Raw genomic sequence first — 14,965 nt, forward strand, 5'->3', positions numbered from 1 at the left:
CCGAGACGATCAATCGCGATTGTCAATGTATTTTCGTTCCAATTGACGGAAACGATTGTCAATTGCTCAGCTAAACGATCAATATTAGCTTCAATGGCACCTGTCAATTGGGCTTAAATTAAAATTATCATCAATTTGCTTCAATCACGTAAATTCAATTGACAATCGCTTCAATGCCTTTTGTAAACGATCAATGTCAATTGTCAATCACGTAAAATTGTCAATCGCGATTGATCGTCTCGGGACCGCTTTAGATGCAAGCAAGGAGCCTAGGGGTGAACGCATTTTTTTCGACATACCCTTTAGAATCCATGTAACTCTTGATATCAAAAAGCTGTCAAAGTATGTACACACGGCCACATTGTTAATCCATTTCCGTTTTTGCTCTCGCTCTCGTCAAATGGTGATTCCTTGCGATAGAACGAGATGACATGACGGGCAATGGGTAGTTGACAGTGTTGCCAATAGTACCTGCACGTTCATAGCAGCGCCGACCACCAGCCCGACGCTCTGCGCCACGAAGGAGATGAGCAGGCACGACGACAGGAACATGGCGAAGCGGAACCACACGGCCGGCTGTGACGTCAGCAGGTACACGATCACCACGTAGATCACGCAGAAAATCGCCTGCGGACACGAGCAAATTGTTTATTTTGTCGGCCGTTTGTGTAGTGGTTCAGAACGGACTACTATGCCGAGAAGTCCCGGGTTCGATTCCCGGCCGGGCAGAAATTGAAATGATAAATTTTAATTTCTGTGACGGGTCTGGGTGTTACTATGTATAATATGTATGTATTAAAAAGTTAAGTATATAAGTAGTATATCCGTTAAGCTAGCACCCATAACACAAGCATATTAATTGCTTACTTTAGCGCTAGATGGCGCTGTGTGAGATTGTCCAAAGATATATTTATATTTATTTATATTTAGTAGGACCTTCTTTGACCTTGAGCCTTCTTATAAGGCCCATAGTAAGCGACCACGTCTCAGATCCGTATACCATCACTGGCAACACACATTGGTCAAATACTGTCGACTTGAGACACTGCGGTATTTCGGACGTGAGTATATGGCGAAGCTTCCCGAACGCTGCCCATCCGAGTTGGATTCGACGATTGACCTCTTTCTCGAAGTCTCCTTCTTTGGTAATCATAACTGGCCGTTAGTTTACTAGAGAGTTTGACAAGTACCTCTAACATGAACAACTTTCGTTTTCGAATCGTTTGCGTATTCGATAAAATTCGATACTCAATCTTCGAATTAAACGATAACGTGACAATTTTGATTCTCAAAATAAGTTTCGTGCAACCCCATTTCATACTAAGTTCACTTTACCACACATTCACAAGGGCGCTGTTGTAGTTTTCTTACTATAGCCTGACCAGGAACATAAAAACCCTGGCATAGAGGCGCGACAATTGCATTTGATAGTGCAACACTGAGTACAGTCGTACCTGTGTTAAATTAATTGGCTAACTTTATGTATCAGGATTCAGGATTACGGGCTAATTTAATATTTTCATAAATTAACGAAAACATATTATTATAGGTAACCTGGTTTAAATAAATTAAATGAAACCATCAATCGAGCTAGTAGGATTTATTTTATTATTCATCAATAATCAAATTCAGAACTTGAATATTCAACTGCAATGTCTGCTCATGAACGCTTCAAACTCGGTACTTCTTTCCCAATTCCATAAAATTCAACACTTAGAAAGTGACAAAAAACTTTAAAATAGGTAGTTGAAACAAACCACAGCTAATTTTCATAGTGGACTGTACTATACGATAAACATGTCAGTCAGTTTGACAACCTTTGTTGGAAACATTATTCAATGAAAATATTGTCCGAACCCTTGGTATTTCTCTTCGACAAATACTTTAACACATTGTGAACCACTTTTCTTTCACGACTATAAAAAGATTTTAGCAATTTCATTCACAAAATCAATTGCGCACATTTAAAATAAAGTTTGTTTACACTTTGACAGCAATAGACTGACATGCAAGGTGACATGTCAATGAAGTTTTTAGTTATTGTTGCCATTAAAAGAAATTAGTACCATTAGATTTCCGCAACATGGCGAGGGTTTTTATGTTCCTGGTCAGGCTATAAATCTTTTGATGGCGATTCGAGTACGCAAACGATTTGAACTCGAAAGTTTTTCGTGCTAGCCAAAGCCATAGTACAGGACCATAAATAATGTCGCACAAACAGTAAATAAACGATAAAATCAGTGCATTCACTCTAAAAACCTGTTTGCGTAATGCAACACTAGTTATAGCCTGGGTGGGTGCACCATCTTACTTTAACTTTGACAAACGTCAGAAGTCTATCAAACTCCATACAAAAACACCGGTTAGTTACTGTTAAAGTTAGGTGGGGCAACTCAGCCTAAAAAGTAATAATTAAAAAAGTGGGCGTGGTTTCAAATTTCCCTATTATACAGTTTGAAAATTAATACGAATTTGATGTTAAGGCCTCCTTAAATTAGAGGCGTGAGGAAGCGCTGCAGTGGCGCCACTGTGACGCTACAATTTTTAGGAGCGCAGTTAATATACGACACTATACTCACCTCTCGTTCCCACCACTGCAACTCCTGTGTAGCCAGGATCTACAGCTTGACCGCCATAAAAACCCAACCAATGAAGGTCAAGTTTGTGCCGAGGAAAGTTAAACTGTCATTGGACCCGCAAGGAGCGCAGTTGCAGCGCCATTACCGTTTGCGTTTATCACGTGCATGTGTGACTACAGTGCTTCCTCACGCCTCTAACTTGAAGGCGTAACATGAATCTAACTTGATTTAGAACATGTCTACCGAAAAACAATAGATTTAACATGTGATCCATTATACGCACCTGGAATGGTATATCAGACACCGTGATGGCGAGGTAGTAGGACCGCAGCGAGTACCACCGGTTGAAGTGTTCTTTCACTAGCACAGGCATCTCCAGTGGAACTGGAAATAGATTAGTCAATGTCAATGAGGGCTATCGTTTTAGCGCTCACCAGTTAGCGCCACTGTAGAGTAAGGTCCTGTCACTTGCTAGTAGCGAAGACAGTGGCGCCAACTGGTGAGCGCTAAGTGGTAGGAGGACTATCGCATTTCCACTCATCAAGATGGTGCCTCTGTAGAGTAAGGTCCTGTCAATCGCCAGGGGTGCCAACTGTTAAGTATTAAAACGATAGCCCTCATTAAAGGAAAATGAGAAAAGAAAATTTGGAAAAATTTGACAATAGTCACGTGTTAGCAATTTATTGGAGAATGAAATCTGATTGGATCATCATCATCACTTCAGCCATAGGACGTCCACTGCTGAACATAGGCCTCCCCCAATGATTCCCACATTCATCTGATTGGTTATTCAAAACATTTCTCCGCTCCGCCTACAAACTTTGTTATTGTATAACTTTAGTTTGTTATACAATAACAAAGTTTAACCCTTTAGTAGGTAGTGGAAAAAACATTGTCATCATTATCAGATCATTTAGTCTCCATTGCAAGAGCACTTCAAGAGCCTTTTAATTTACTTGAGGCCAGCATATTGATGTGGATGTGATCTCATTTACCAGACAGGTTTGGGATGCAAAGAAGGTTTGCATATTTGTCTGTGGCCTTTTACGTTACTCTAACACAAAATTGCTATCATACTATGAAGCTTATTCCCTAGACATAAGGTCGAAAATTTTTAAAACTTTAAGATTTACTTACAACTAAGTATAGTGATGGTCATGGAGGTGTACATGAGGAACAGCATGTTGAAGAAGAGGAAGCCGAGGTTGGACAGCACCTTGGAGCCGTCGTCGCCGATGTCGTAGTACAGCGCGCCGATCAGGAAGCCCACCAGGATGTGAGCGAACAGACGTAGATACATCAGCGTCTGATGGCAACATTGGAACATTCGTTAATTCGTTAGTTTGCTTTCAGAGGGCTTAGTGTGTTTTCATCGTACGTTCAACGAACGTTTTCATCAAACGTCACTAGTGAGCGCGTTAAAAAATACAGGGTGTTAGGTAAATGGGTATATGAGCCGACACTAGCCCATGTTAACATATGCATATAAATGGTATGGTGAAGTCAGAAAATTGATATCATCATTTAAATTTTTTAATTGTTCATACAAAATAAAATTTACAAAATCAGATTTGTATGAAAATTAAAATAATTAAAATGATGATATCAATTTTCTGACTTCACCATACCATTTATAATTATGCATATGTTAACAAGGGCTAGTGTCGGCTCATATATCCATTTACCTAACACCCTGTATATGAAAAAAAAAAATTACTTCTTAAAAGTTTCCGCTAGGGGCGCTGTACAATCCGTCATACATTTAATGTCACTTTTTTACGCAGACGATGTCGAATGCGTTTGATGTAAACTCACACTACGCCCCCAGAAGGTTAAACTTATTTATTCTAGTCTGTCTTTAGAGCTTTGGAATACTAAGTTTTAGGTTCTGTCATAGTTTTTTGTCGAGGCACGTGCTCAGTGCCCCCACAAGAGTATCCTGCAAATACTAGTATTAGTCGTATTAAGGGCTAAGGCCAGACTGGCGTCTTTCTCGTCTTGCCAGCGCGCTGCGTAGCTCTGGCGATAGGTAGCATTGGCGTTGCGTTAACGCTGCGCGGGCGCTGGTTAGACAATGACGGACGAAAGATGCTAGTGTGAGGAGGCTTTAATCGCGTAATAGTACCCCTCATGACCTCGTGGTTAAAGCGAGCTCACGACAAAAGTCCAGCACCACAATAAATGCGAGGTCAATAAGACCTGGTCTTGATTTTGTTTATATACAGGGTGTCCGAGAATGGGTGAATCAAACTGCTAGGGGAGGTACTCTACTAATGGACTATCCCTAAAAAATATGAAAAAAAAAAATTTGAGTTCAGATTTTTTTTTAAATAAAGTGCTCTAAACTCGAAATCTAGTCATTATTTTCAAAAGTTTGTTTACAGATAAACGAAGCGATCATATTAGTACAAATAAACTCCAAACGCAGCAATTATAGCCAGATACTTAGACAAAGCCGATTTATTTTCACTTTTTCAAAACATTTTTTTTTGTGTTCTTATGCGCTTTATTTTTTTTTTCATATTTTTTAGGGATAGTTTTTTAGAGCTACCTCCCCTATCAGTTTGATTCACCCATTCTGGGACACCCTGTATGTTCTTATACTGGAACAGGAACCACAGCATACACCTCACAAAAATAGTTTTCATAGACACTTAAATCTCACCCAGTCTCTCCTGCTGAACAGCAGCGTCCTCTTGAGCACGACCCAGAACTGTTTGAACTCGGACGTGGCGTAGCGCCGCGGGCTCGCCTCGTCGCCCAGTAGGGCTACCGACGCGTTGTCTTGCTTCTCGGATTCCATCTGCACCACTAGGGGTTCACCTGGAAAGATGATATTCATCATCAGTACAGCAAGCAATAGTGACTACTAATGTAGAGGATTCACCAGTACAGTTATAAATTGACACTGATTGAAAAAGAGGCTGACAAAGATGACTGATTTTCTTCCGTCACTTTTCAGCACCAACCCATATTATGTTTAACATAATATGTTATCCCGAAGTGGTAGCTAGGGCAAGCTATATTTAGGACGTGAATAAGTGCCCTGGAAAGGGCCTATGTACTGAATAAACTATATGAATTTGAAAAAATAATAACGTGTGGTTATGAAGCTTAAGCTTAGAATAGGACCACGCCCACTATTTCCGTAGATGTCGTAATGGGCGGTAAGTACCTACTATGGGACAAATTTCTGCATAAACGTAAACACTTTTTATACCGTACACTGTCACATGTATGTATGGTAAGTGGAAGCAACTGGACAGAGTGGGTGATTTTATCGCACACTTGGTGCAATAACGTCACAAGTGCAATAAATGTTTTTTCGTATTTCTGACGTTATTGTACCAAGGGTGCGTTATGTTGATCATATGAAAATAAAATAACCACTGGTGACTTGTGTACTGTATAAGACACAGGTCTCCCTAACACGTCTGGTCAGCGTGGAGTGTAGGGTCGTGCTCCTGAGTGGAAACTAAATGACCTAATCATGAGAATAACTAACGTACAGAAGGATCACTCCATAATCTCTAAAGAACTATATTGGCATCACAGAAATACAACAAGCCATGAATAAAATCTCACCGTTACCCTTAGCGACCTCTCCAACCGCGTACTGCAGAATCCCGTTCTGCAGGTTTCCGTTCCCGTTCCCGTTGGCGTCCCGGAACTTCTCCTGCAATTGGGACAGGTCGTTCTTGTCCCGGGCAGCGTTGAGCGACGCCTCCATGTCCCGTTTGTTGTTGTATTCCGGGATTTTGCTGTCGGGGAATGGGACGCCGTCCCTGGAAGAAGAGAATAGTGATTAGAATATAAGATTTTAAATTTTCGCGTTCCATTTCAATGAGGGTTTTCGCGTATGAAAGATCCGCTAGATGCGGGACGTGGATGTGGGGTCTGACTGCTGCGTGGTTGGTGGATTTTGACATATCTGTCAATGTCATGTCAAAAATAACCAATCATGCAGCATTCGGACCTTGCGTCTACGTATTGCCATCTGGCGGATTTTTCATACGCGAAAACCCTCATTAAAATAGTAAGACACTCATCATTCAGCAATGTAACTCATTAATAAACGTCGCGTTTAAAACCCGTGTCTTACTATTTTAAGTTATTAGAATCTCTGATAATGTCTCAAATATGGTAGCGCAATCTTTTCTCGTCCATCATCTTGCTCCATTTTTCTGCTGAATATTCATTATTCTGCAGGTCTTTTCTCAAATCACTTCTTACTGGATTTTATCCATTTTATTTGAGAATGAGATTGATAATCTCATTACTTGAAAGTTCTTACTTTCTGCTATTCATCTTAGAATTACTTTTAACACAAGTAGGAATTACTGTTTGAAAACGGTTGCTAAACTATGGCAGTTATGTTGTACTCGGGACCATCCTATTATTATGTTGTAGCATTGTTGACACTAATGGAATTTCAGCCAGGATACAGCTGATGTCGTGCCATAAGTTATGTCGTGTGACGTGTCATTGCAAACTAACCCCTATTACAAGTTACCTAATGTCGTTCTTCCCTTTGTCGATGGCGCACACGAGTTTGCCGTTGTTGCCTGATGTTGTGCCATTGGAAAATAATCCCTATTACAAGTTACCTTATGTCGTTTTTCCCGTTGTCAATAGCGCGCACGAGCTTGCCGGTGTTGTCACCGTATTCCCCGCAGGAGACCTCGATGATGAAAGACGCCGGGTTGTGGTATGAGGGGCACTGCAAGCCCAGGGTGCCCAGCCACTCCACTGCAAATAATGGCTACCATCAGAAGAGTTTAAAGAAACTAATGGCAAAGTGTGATTCCGATTTAAGTATTTTCTTTCGCAAACGAAGCGCACAGTATTTCTATTATTTGCAATTAGGCTTTTAAAAAGCACTTTAGCACACTACAGTATAAGTTTAATCTTGCAATCCGCAATGGTGTTTCGGTACAATTTTAAGCAACGCAAGATACTCAGTATTACTCAGTCACTATTAATTGCTAGCCAGCCGCCGATATTCCTAAACTTAAACAAGGTTAATTTTTCGTGTCGTCCATTATTGCATGACCAAATATTGCAGTTCTTTAGTCTAGGCGCACACTTTTAGTTGACCGATAGTTTAGTCGGGCAGTTAATCAGTATGGGTATGTATGGAAGTGCACACATTAAGAGCCATTTCACAAAAAAGTTCCGCGCGAATTTAGGTAAAAGCTGTCAACGCAACGTCAAAAGAGTAAAAAGAACGCTGAAATGGACAAAAAAATCTTGAGCCGTGACCGTATTAAGACTTGATTTAAGTTATTAATTTTAAGGTAGAATGAGGTATTCAAACTTGATTAATTAATTTAAATTTTTAATAGAGTTTATTAAGTCTTTTATATTTCGATTCATAATGAAACACGAATAGGTATAATATGTAAAATATATATTAAGTACAAAATAAAGACAGTCACATAGTGAAAAATAAATCTGCCCCCTTACAGCTCCATCATCGGACCCTGGATACGAATAATGAAACACGAATAGGTATAATATGTAAAATATATTAAGTACAAAATAAAGACAGTCACATAGTGAAAAAAAAAATCTGCCCCCTTACAGCTCCATCATCGGACCCTGGATACGAAATATTCGTCAAGGCGAATCACACAAGCCCAAACTCCATATGGTTCTATTGTTTTGTTACGGAGGTGGCCATTGCATCTCCTCCAGATCCATTATCAGACAGAGCTAAGAAATAAATAAATAAATATTATTATAAGTAAACAAATAACTAAAATAATTCATCTTACTATCTTACTTTTTACTAGTCTTACTGTCGCGGACCGGTCTTGACGCACGGGAGGAGACGTGCGGGAGGAATCCCACCACCACGAGCAGCGCGCCGTTCGCCGAGCGCGCCACACACTCGATTGGGCCCCCAGCAATACATAGCACGTACTACTCGTTCGGACCTCCAACTCGCGATCGCCATTTTATATCACCACGTCGTTTAGTTTAGTACTTAAACCTAATTGTAAACGGCTATTAAACCAGCCCTATCGAAATACAGTCCACTCTTTCATTTAAGTTCCCAGTAGGACCCTTTTCATTGGTCCTTCTTCGCAAAAAGTCGCGCGATTAGGAAATAGTATCGGACTGTCGACGTACGCAAGATTTCAAGAGCTCTTCAGGGCGGTCTTCAGCAGCAAGATTTCTTCGGGAACCTGACAGGTCTTATCCCTGGTGAAGAATCTACGCATCGCAGCCACTGAAGCTCAAGAAAGAAGCTTTTTAGCCGATCGACCAACGAGTTGGACTTTGGACCCGTCGATTGTTCGAGGCGTAGCGAGGAAACGAACTTGGATCAGAAGCCGGTTTGGGTATTTTGTGAGTTCGTTCCAATTTATTTCCTTCTTTTTCCCTTTCTTTTCGCTACAGAATTGCTAATAGCCCGATTTAGTGAGTGCATATTTTCATTTCATTGCAATTTAACATCTTCTTCTTATTTCATACTTGTTTTATCAGTGCTTAAAGCTTACGTCAAAACCGTGCGAACGCCAAAGTGCATCTTGTAAATAAATTACGTGCACAAATCTATTTATAGCCACCGGCCGGCTCGCACAGCTGTTCTTTTGTTCGCCCGAATCCTTATCGCACTGCTTGCCGCATTCTTTTGTCCCGTTAATTTGCATAAAGTAACCTTTCAATTCATAATTCTTATCTATATTTTTTGCCGTAGTTTCGTTGTTCGTCATTTGATAAGTTGGGCAATAGTTTTTGTTTTTTATTAATTAAGATGGCTCAATCAAAGGAACACGAAAGATTAACAAAGAAACGTAGCTGTTTGAAATCAAAATTAACTATTTTTAATAACTTCATTTCCCTTCTTAAGACTTGCACTGAACCTAGTCAGGAACAATATTTAGACCTGGAAGGGCGCTTAAACAAATTTGATGCCATATACCCTATTTTTGATGATTTGCAGTCTGACATCGAGATGCTTACGGAGGATTCCGACGCTGAAATGAAGGAACGCGAGCAGTTTGAAGACCAGTACCACAAGCTGGCTGCGGCCGCGCGGGGCTTGCTCAGCGCGCGTCGCTGCCAGCAGCGCGATAACGGTTCCGTTTCGGGCAACGATGATGTTCAGGCGAGTAATTCTCACTTACATAATTGCGTTCAACTGCCTAAAATTGACTTGCCCATTTTCCATGGTAATTATCAGCACTGGCTTAAGTTTAGAGACACCTTTATTTCTTTAATACACTCTAGACAAGATATGGATAACATAAATAAATTACATTATCTTCACGCTTCTCTTAAAGGCAGCGCTTTGCTCATTATTGATAATTTAGATTTTAAAGCAGATAATTATGAAGCTGCTTGGAAGTTGCTATGCAATAGATATGATAATAAACGATTGTTAGTGAACAACCACGTTCAAGCATTATTTAATATTGAACGCATGCAAAAAGAATCTTTCACATCTATTCGCCATCTTATAGACGTAACTAATAAAAACTTGCGTGCCTTAGCTTCTTTGGATCAACCCACTCAGCACTGGGACACTTTGGTCATTCATATGATCTCTGAAAAGTTAGATAGTGTTACCTACAGAGTTTGGGAAGAGCATAGAAACACATTATCTGATTCTCCGTCTTTAAAGATATTTATTCAATTTCTCAGTAATAGAGCAGACTTATTGGAGACCATACAAGAAAAAGGTAACATGCATAATAATAATTCATACAAACAAAATACTTATTTTCTAACACAAAATACAAACAATAATAAAAATAGCACTTATCCTAATAATAATAAATCAAATAATAATCAAAACATAAAATCAAATCAAAATAATTATAATCAGAAGTCTTTTAAATGTTCTCTTTGCAATGAAAGTCATTATTTATTTAACTGTGAAACATTCAGGTCCCTTTCAGTTGAGGAGAGAATTAAAAAGGCCAAAGAGACAAAAGTGTGTCTTAATTGTCTGCGTCCTGGTCATTATGAAATTAAATGCACTCTAGTCCCTTGTCGGTACTGTAAAAAGAGACACAACACACTTTTGCATCTACATGAGCCAGAACCTACTCCTATAACCGCCATTCCAGTCAATGTAAATCATTTTGCTAATGATTCGAATGGTCTTACACAGTTTACTACTCCTGCGCATGTATTACTATCCACAGCGATCGTGCGGGTGTTGGACGGCAGCGGCGCCGCGCACTCCGCGCGCCTCCTGCTCGACAACGGAAGTACCGCGAACATTGTGACGCAGTCGTTGTGCGGTAAGCTGGGTCTGTCGCGCCGCGATGCGTACTCCATGGTGACAGGTATTAATAAAAATATTTCTCAGTGTACACAGTCTTGCAGCCTTACTATAATGTCAAATCATGACGACTTTAAATTTACTGTAGATTGTCTTATATTACCTGACATCACCAAATGTTTACCGTCTTCCTTCATAGACTTAGAAAGCATTCCTATTCCCAAAGGAATTCAACTTGCTGACCCCACCTTTAATATACCATCTGTCATAGACATATTAGTAGGGGCAGAAGTCTTTTGGTCCGTTCTGGGCAATAATCATATTGACTTGGGTAAAGATCAACCCAAGTTATATGAAACGAAACTGGGTTGGTTAGTGTCTGGGCGTGTGGCCCGTCTTAAACACTCTTCTCCTTCGCCCGTTTGCAATTTTTTAAACGAGCAAACCAATCCAGACTTAACTCGTTTCTGGGAATTAGACACTGTAGCAGCCAAGCACTCCTTATCCCCTGAAGAGCGTGCCTGTGAGAAAAGCTTCCTCTTAAACACCAAACGCAAGGATGACGGTCGCTTCGTTGTGACTATGCCGCTGAAGGAAGACCCTTCAGTCTTGGGCGATTCGTTTCAACAGGCAAAGTGCCGTTTTCTATCCTTAGAACGTAGGTTCAGTAGAGATCCCGTATTTAAAGGCATGTACTTAGATTTTATGCTCGAATATGAGCGCTTGAATCACATGACTGAAAATAGGGAGCCTTCAGCTAGCTGTCTTCAACAGAGTCGACAATATTTTTTACCGCATCACGGTGTACTTCGCGAGGCGAGCACTACCACGAAGCTCCGAACGGTCTTCGACGCTTCAGCCGCCACTACTTCCGGTTTGTCGCTTAATAGCATCTTAATGGTTGGTCCCACTGTACAAGAAGATCTTTTTTCAATTCTTATTCGCTTTCGGCAGCACAAATATGTCGTAACCGGCGACATCGAGAAAATGTACAGGGCTATTGAACTCGATCCTTCCCAACGTCCCCTTCAACAAATAATTTTTCGCACCGATGTTAAGGAGCCCTTAAAAACCTACACTCTTAACACAGTTAGCTTTGGCACTGCATGTGCCCCTTATTTAGCCACCAAGTGTTTGGTTAGTTTAGCATCGAGTGCTCAGGACGAGGACGTGAAACAGGCTATTAAGCGAGACTTCTACGTCGACGACTATTTAGGAGGCTCATCTTCTATAGAGGACACGGTAAGAATTTGCAAAGGCGTCATAGCCACGTTAGAAAGTGCCAAATTTCATCTTAGAAAATTCAAATCAAATAGTCAAAAAATACTTGACCAAATTTCACCTTCCTCCCCTGAATTAACTGAAGTATTAAATTTATCAGATATTGATTTAAATTCAAATTCTAAAACACTTGGATTAAATTGGATTTGTAGTACAGATTTTTTGTCTTTCTCTATTGATATTAATTTAAATAGTAAAGTAACTAAACGGCACATACTTTCAGTTATTAGTCAGATATTTGACCCTTTAGGCCTTGTAGGTCCATGTGTCGTTGAAGCTAAAATTATCATGCAAAGTTTATGGATAAAACAATGCACATGGGACGAGGAAGTTTGTCATGAAATAAAAAAATCATGGTTAGCCTTTGCAAATACACTGCCCTTTCTTAATCAATTAAAAATACCTCGTTGGATACTCACAAACAACTCCGTGACCCACGAAGTTCACGTCTTTTCAGACGCTTCAGAACGTGCGTACGGAGTATGTATATACATACGTTCAATCGATAATTCAGGGTCAATCAAAGTTTATTTGCTCACTTCAAAAAGCAGAGTAGCACCCATCAAGCCCCTTAGCATTCCTCGTTTGGAGCTGTCCGCTGCTTTACTGGCCACTAGACTGTGTACAAAGGTTCTAGCTTCCTTAACCATACCTATTCACAAATGTACCTTTTGGTGTGATTCCACCATAGTGCTCGGATGGTTAAAAACTGCGGCTGGTGAACTTAAAAGTTTCGTTCGGAACCGTGTTCACGAGATACAGGAGAGCACGGAGGGTCACACGTGGAGATACGTACCGTCGGCCGACAATCCGGCGGATCTTGTTTCCCGGGGGCTGAAGGCCGATCTTATCAGCGGTTCTACTTTGTGGTGGTCAGGCCCCACCTTCTTATTACGGGATCCAACCCATTGGCCTAAAAAGCCCAATGAGAAGCAAGATCTACCAGAGTTGGTTTCTTCAGCAGTAGCGCGCAATGATCAACCTAATGCTTATTTAGTCGCTTTGGTAGATAGTAATGCTGAGGACGTAGTTAGCTGCTTTATTCATAAAAAATCAAATTTCATGTCATTACAACGCTCAATGGCATACTTATTACGATTTATACACAATTGTAAACATAAAGATAACAAATTATTCGGTCATCTTTCAACACAAGAACTTCAAAATGCATTAAATTTAATAATTCGTAAAGTACAAATTGAAGTATTTCCAAATGAGTATGCCATTCTTAAATCACAGCAATCATTACCTCACAAACATCGCTTGCTTTCTCTATCCCCATTCTTAGACTCTAACGATATTATTCGTGTCGGCGGTCGCCTGAATAATTCCCCCTATACTTATGATGTTAAGCATCCTATTTTGCTTTGTAGTAAGCATCATTTTACTACAATTCTTTTTGATTATTTTCATAAAAAATGTATACACGCAGGCCCCCAACTCTTACTTGCAAATATTAGACAGAATTATTGGCCGTTGGGTGGCCGCAACTTGTCAAAAAAATGTGTTAATAAATGCGTTCGGTGCTGTAGGTATAGAGCCAAAACTATTCAGCCTATTATGGGTCAATTGCCATCGTCTCGCACCGAACTAGAGTACCCATTCTTACATTGTAGTGTTGACTACGCTGGGCCAGTTCTGATAGCCGATCGGAAAGGGAGAGGTTGCAAACTCATTAAGTCATTTTTAGCCATATTTGTTTGCAATTCAGTTAAAGCCATACACATCGAGCTCGTTACGGCTCTGTCGAGTGAAGCTTACTTAGCCGCTTTAAATCGTTTTGTGTCACGTCGTGGCAAGCCTCAAAGCATTACGTCTGACAATGGAACTAATTTCGTTGGTACTTACAATGATCTTTCAAAATTCTTAATTCAGTCCGATGTTGAGGGCGTAATAGCTCAGGAGGGTATTGATTTCAAGTTTGTTCCAGCGTACAGTCCCCACTTTAACGGCTTGGCAGAGTCAGCTGTTCGTTCCACGAAGCACCACCTTAAGCGGCTGTTAGACGTCACTCACCTTACTTACGAGGAAATGTCTACGTGCCTCACGCAAGTTGAGGCTATTCTCAATTCACGTCCCTTGACCCAGCTTTCATCTGATCCTTTTGACCTTTCCCCCCTTACTCCTGCTCATTTCTTAATTGGACGATCACTCATATCCATACCGCATCCGCAAATCATAGACGATCACATAACTCGCCTTGACCGCTACAAAAGAATCGAGCACATCAAACAGCATTTTTGGCAACGCTTCTCGCTGGAGTACGTTAGTCAGCTGCAACAAAAGCTCAAGTGGCAAGACTCTAGGAGCGAGATAAAACTCGGCTCCCTGGTTCTCATTAAGGACCGTACTCTTCCTCCCCTGCTATGGTCGTTAGGAAGGGTAATCGCAACCTACCCTGGGAGTGATGGAATCGTCAGAGTCGCCGAGTTGAGGACAAAAAGAGGAACCATCCGAAGGGCCTTTAATAACATCTGCCCTCTTCCAGAACTTTGAAGCCTTCTTCAGCAGCCTTCAACCCGGGGAGCATGTCGCGGACCGGTCTTGACGCACGGGAGGAGACGTGCGGGAGGAATCCCACCACCACGAGCAGCGCGCCGTTCGCCGAGCGCGCCACACACTCGATTGGGCCCCCAGCAATACATAGCACGTACTACTCGTTCGGACCTCCAACTCGCGATCGCCATTTTATATCACCACGTCGTTTAGTTTAGTACTTAAACCTAATTGTAAACGGCTATTAAACCAGCCCTATCGAAATACAGTCCACTCTTTCATTTAAGTTCCCAGTAGGACCCTTTTCACTTACTAATATTATAAATACGAAAGTTTGTGTGGATGTCTGGATGTTTGTTACACTTTCACG

At 40.9% G+C, this 14,965-nt stretch overlaps 2 protein-coding genes across 6 annotated transcripts in view; one reads left to right on the top strand and one right to left on the bottom strand.

Moving 5' to 3' along the window:
- LOC135072379 (ATP-binding cassette sub-family G member 4) overlaps window positions 1-14,965 on the bottom strand; it is a 56,649-nt gene that overhangs the window by 5,884 nt on the left and 35,800 nt on the right. For 2 of the 4 annotated variants that reach the window (XM_063966285.1, XM_063966283.1), the window contains 6 exons: window positions 7,187-7,328; window positions 6,171-6,364; window positions 5,245-5,402; window positions 3,717-3,885; window positions 2,863-2,963; window positions 472-627 (listed from right to left, as the gene is read on the bottom strand). In XM_063966285.1, coding sequence (XP_063822355.1) covers window positions 472-627; window positions 2,863-2,963; window positions 3,717-3,885; window positions 5,245-5,402; window positions 6,171-6,364; window positions 7,187-7,328 — 920 coding nt within the window. Of the gene's footprint in view, window positions 1-471; window positions 628-2,862; window positions 2,964-3,716; window positions 3,886-5,244; window positions 5,403-6,164; window positions 6,365-7,186; window positions 7,329-14,965 lie in introns of all 4 variants that reach the window. The other 2 variants (XM_063966284.1, XM_063966281.1) reach the window with 1 other exon arrangement.
- On the top strand, window positions 8,399-14,863 carry LOC135072382 (defective in tip formation protein A-like). Of its 2 annotated transcripts, none has more exons than XM_063966289.1 (2): window positions 8,399-10,882; window positions 14,588-14,863. In XM_063966289.1, exons 1-2 carry the CDS (start codon window positions 9,343-9,345, stop codon window positions 14,593-14,595), a joined length of 1,548 nt encoding a protein of 515 aa, XP_063822359.1. In that variant the 5' UTR covers window positions 8,399-9,342; the 3' UTR covers window positions 14,596-14,863. The 2 variants fall into 2 exon arrangements, with proteins under 2 accessions (XP_063822359.1, XP_063822360.1); XM_063966290.1 differs by having other exon boundaries at window positions 8,400-10,837.

This window comes from Ostrinia nubilalis, chromosome 6 (assembly GCF_963855985.1).
Source record: "Ostrinia nubilalis chromosome 6, ilOstNubi1.1, whole genome shotgun sequence".
NCBI classification, from domain to species: domain Eukaryota; kingdom Metazoa; phylum Arthropoda; class Insecta; order Lepidoptera; family Crambidae; genus Ostrinia; species Ostrinia nubilalis.

Excerpts from the sequence above, each read along its gene's own strand:
- LOC135072382 (XM_063966289.1), top strand. The coding sequence starts at position 9,343 with ATGGCTCAATCAAAGGAACACGAAAGATTAACAAAGAAACGTAGCTGT.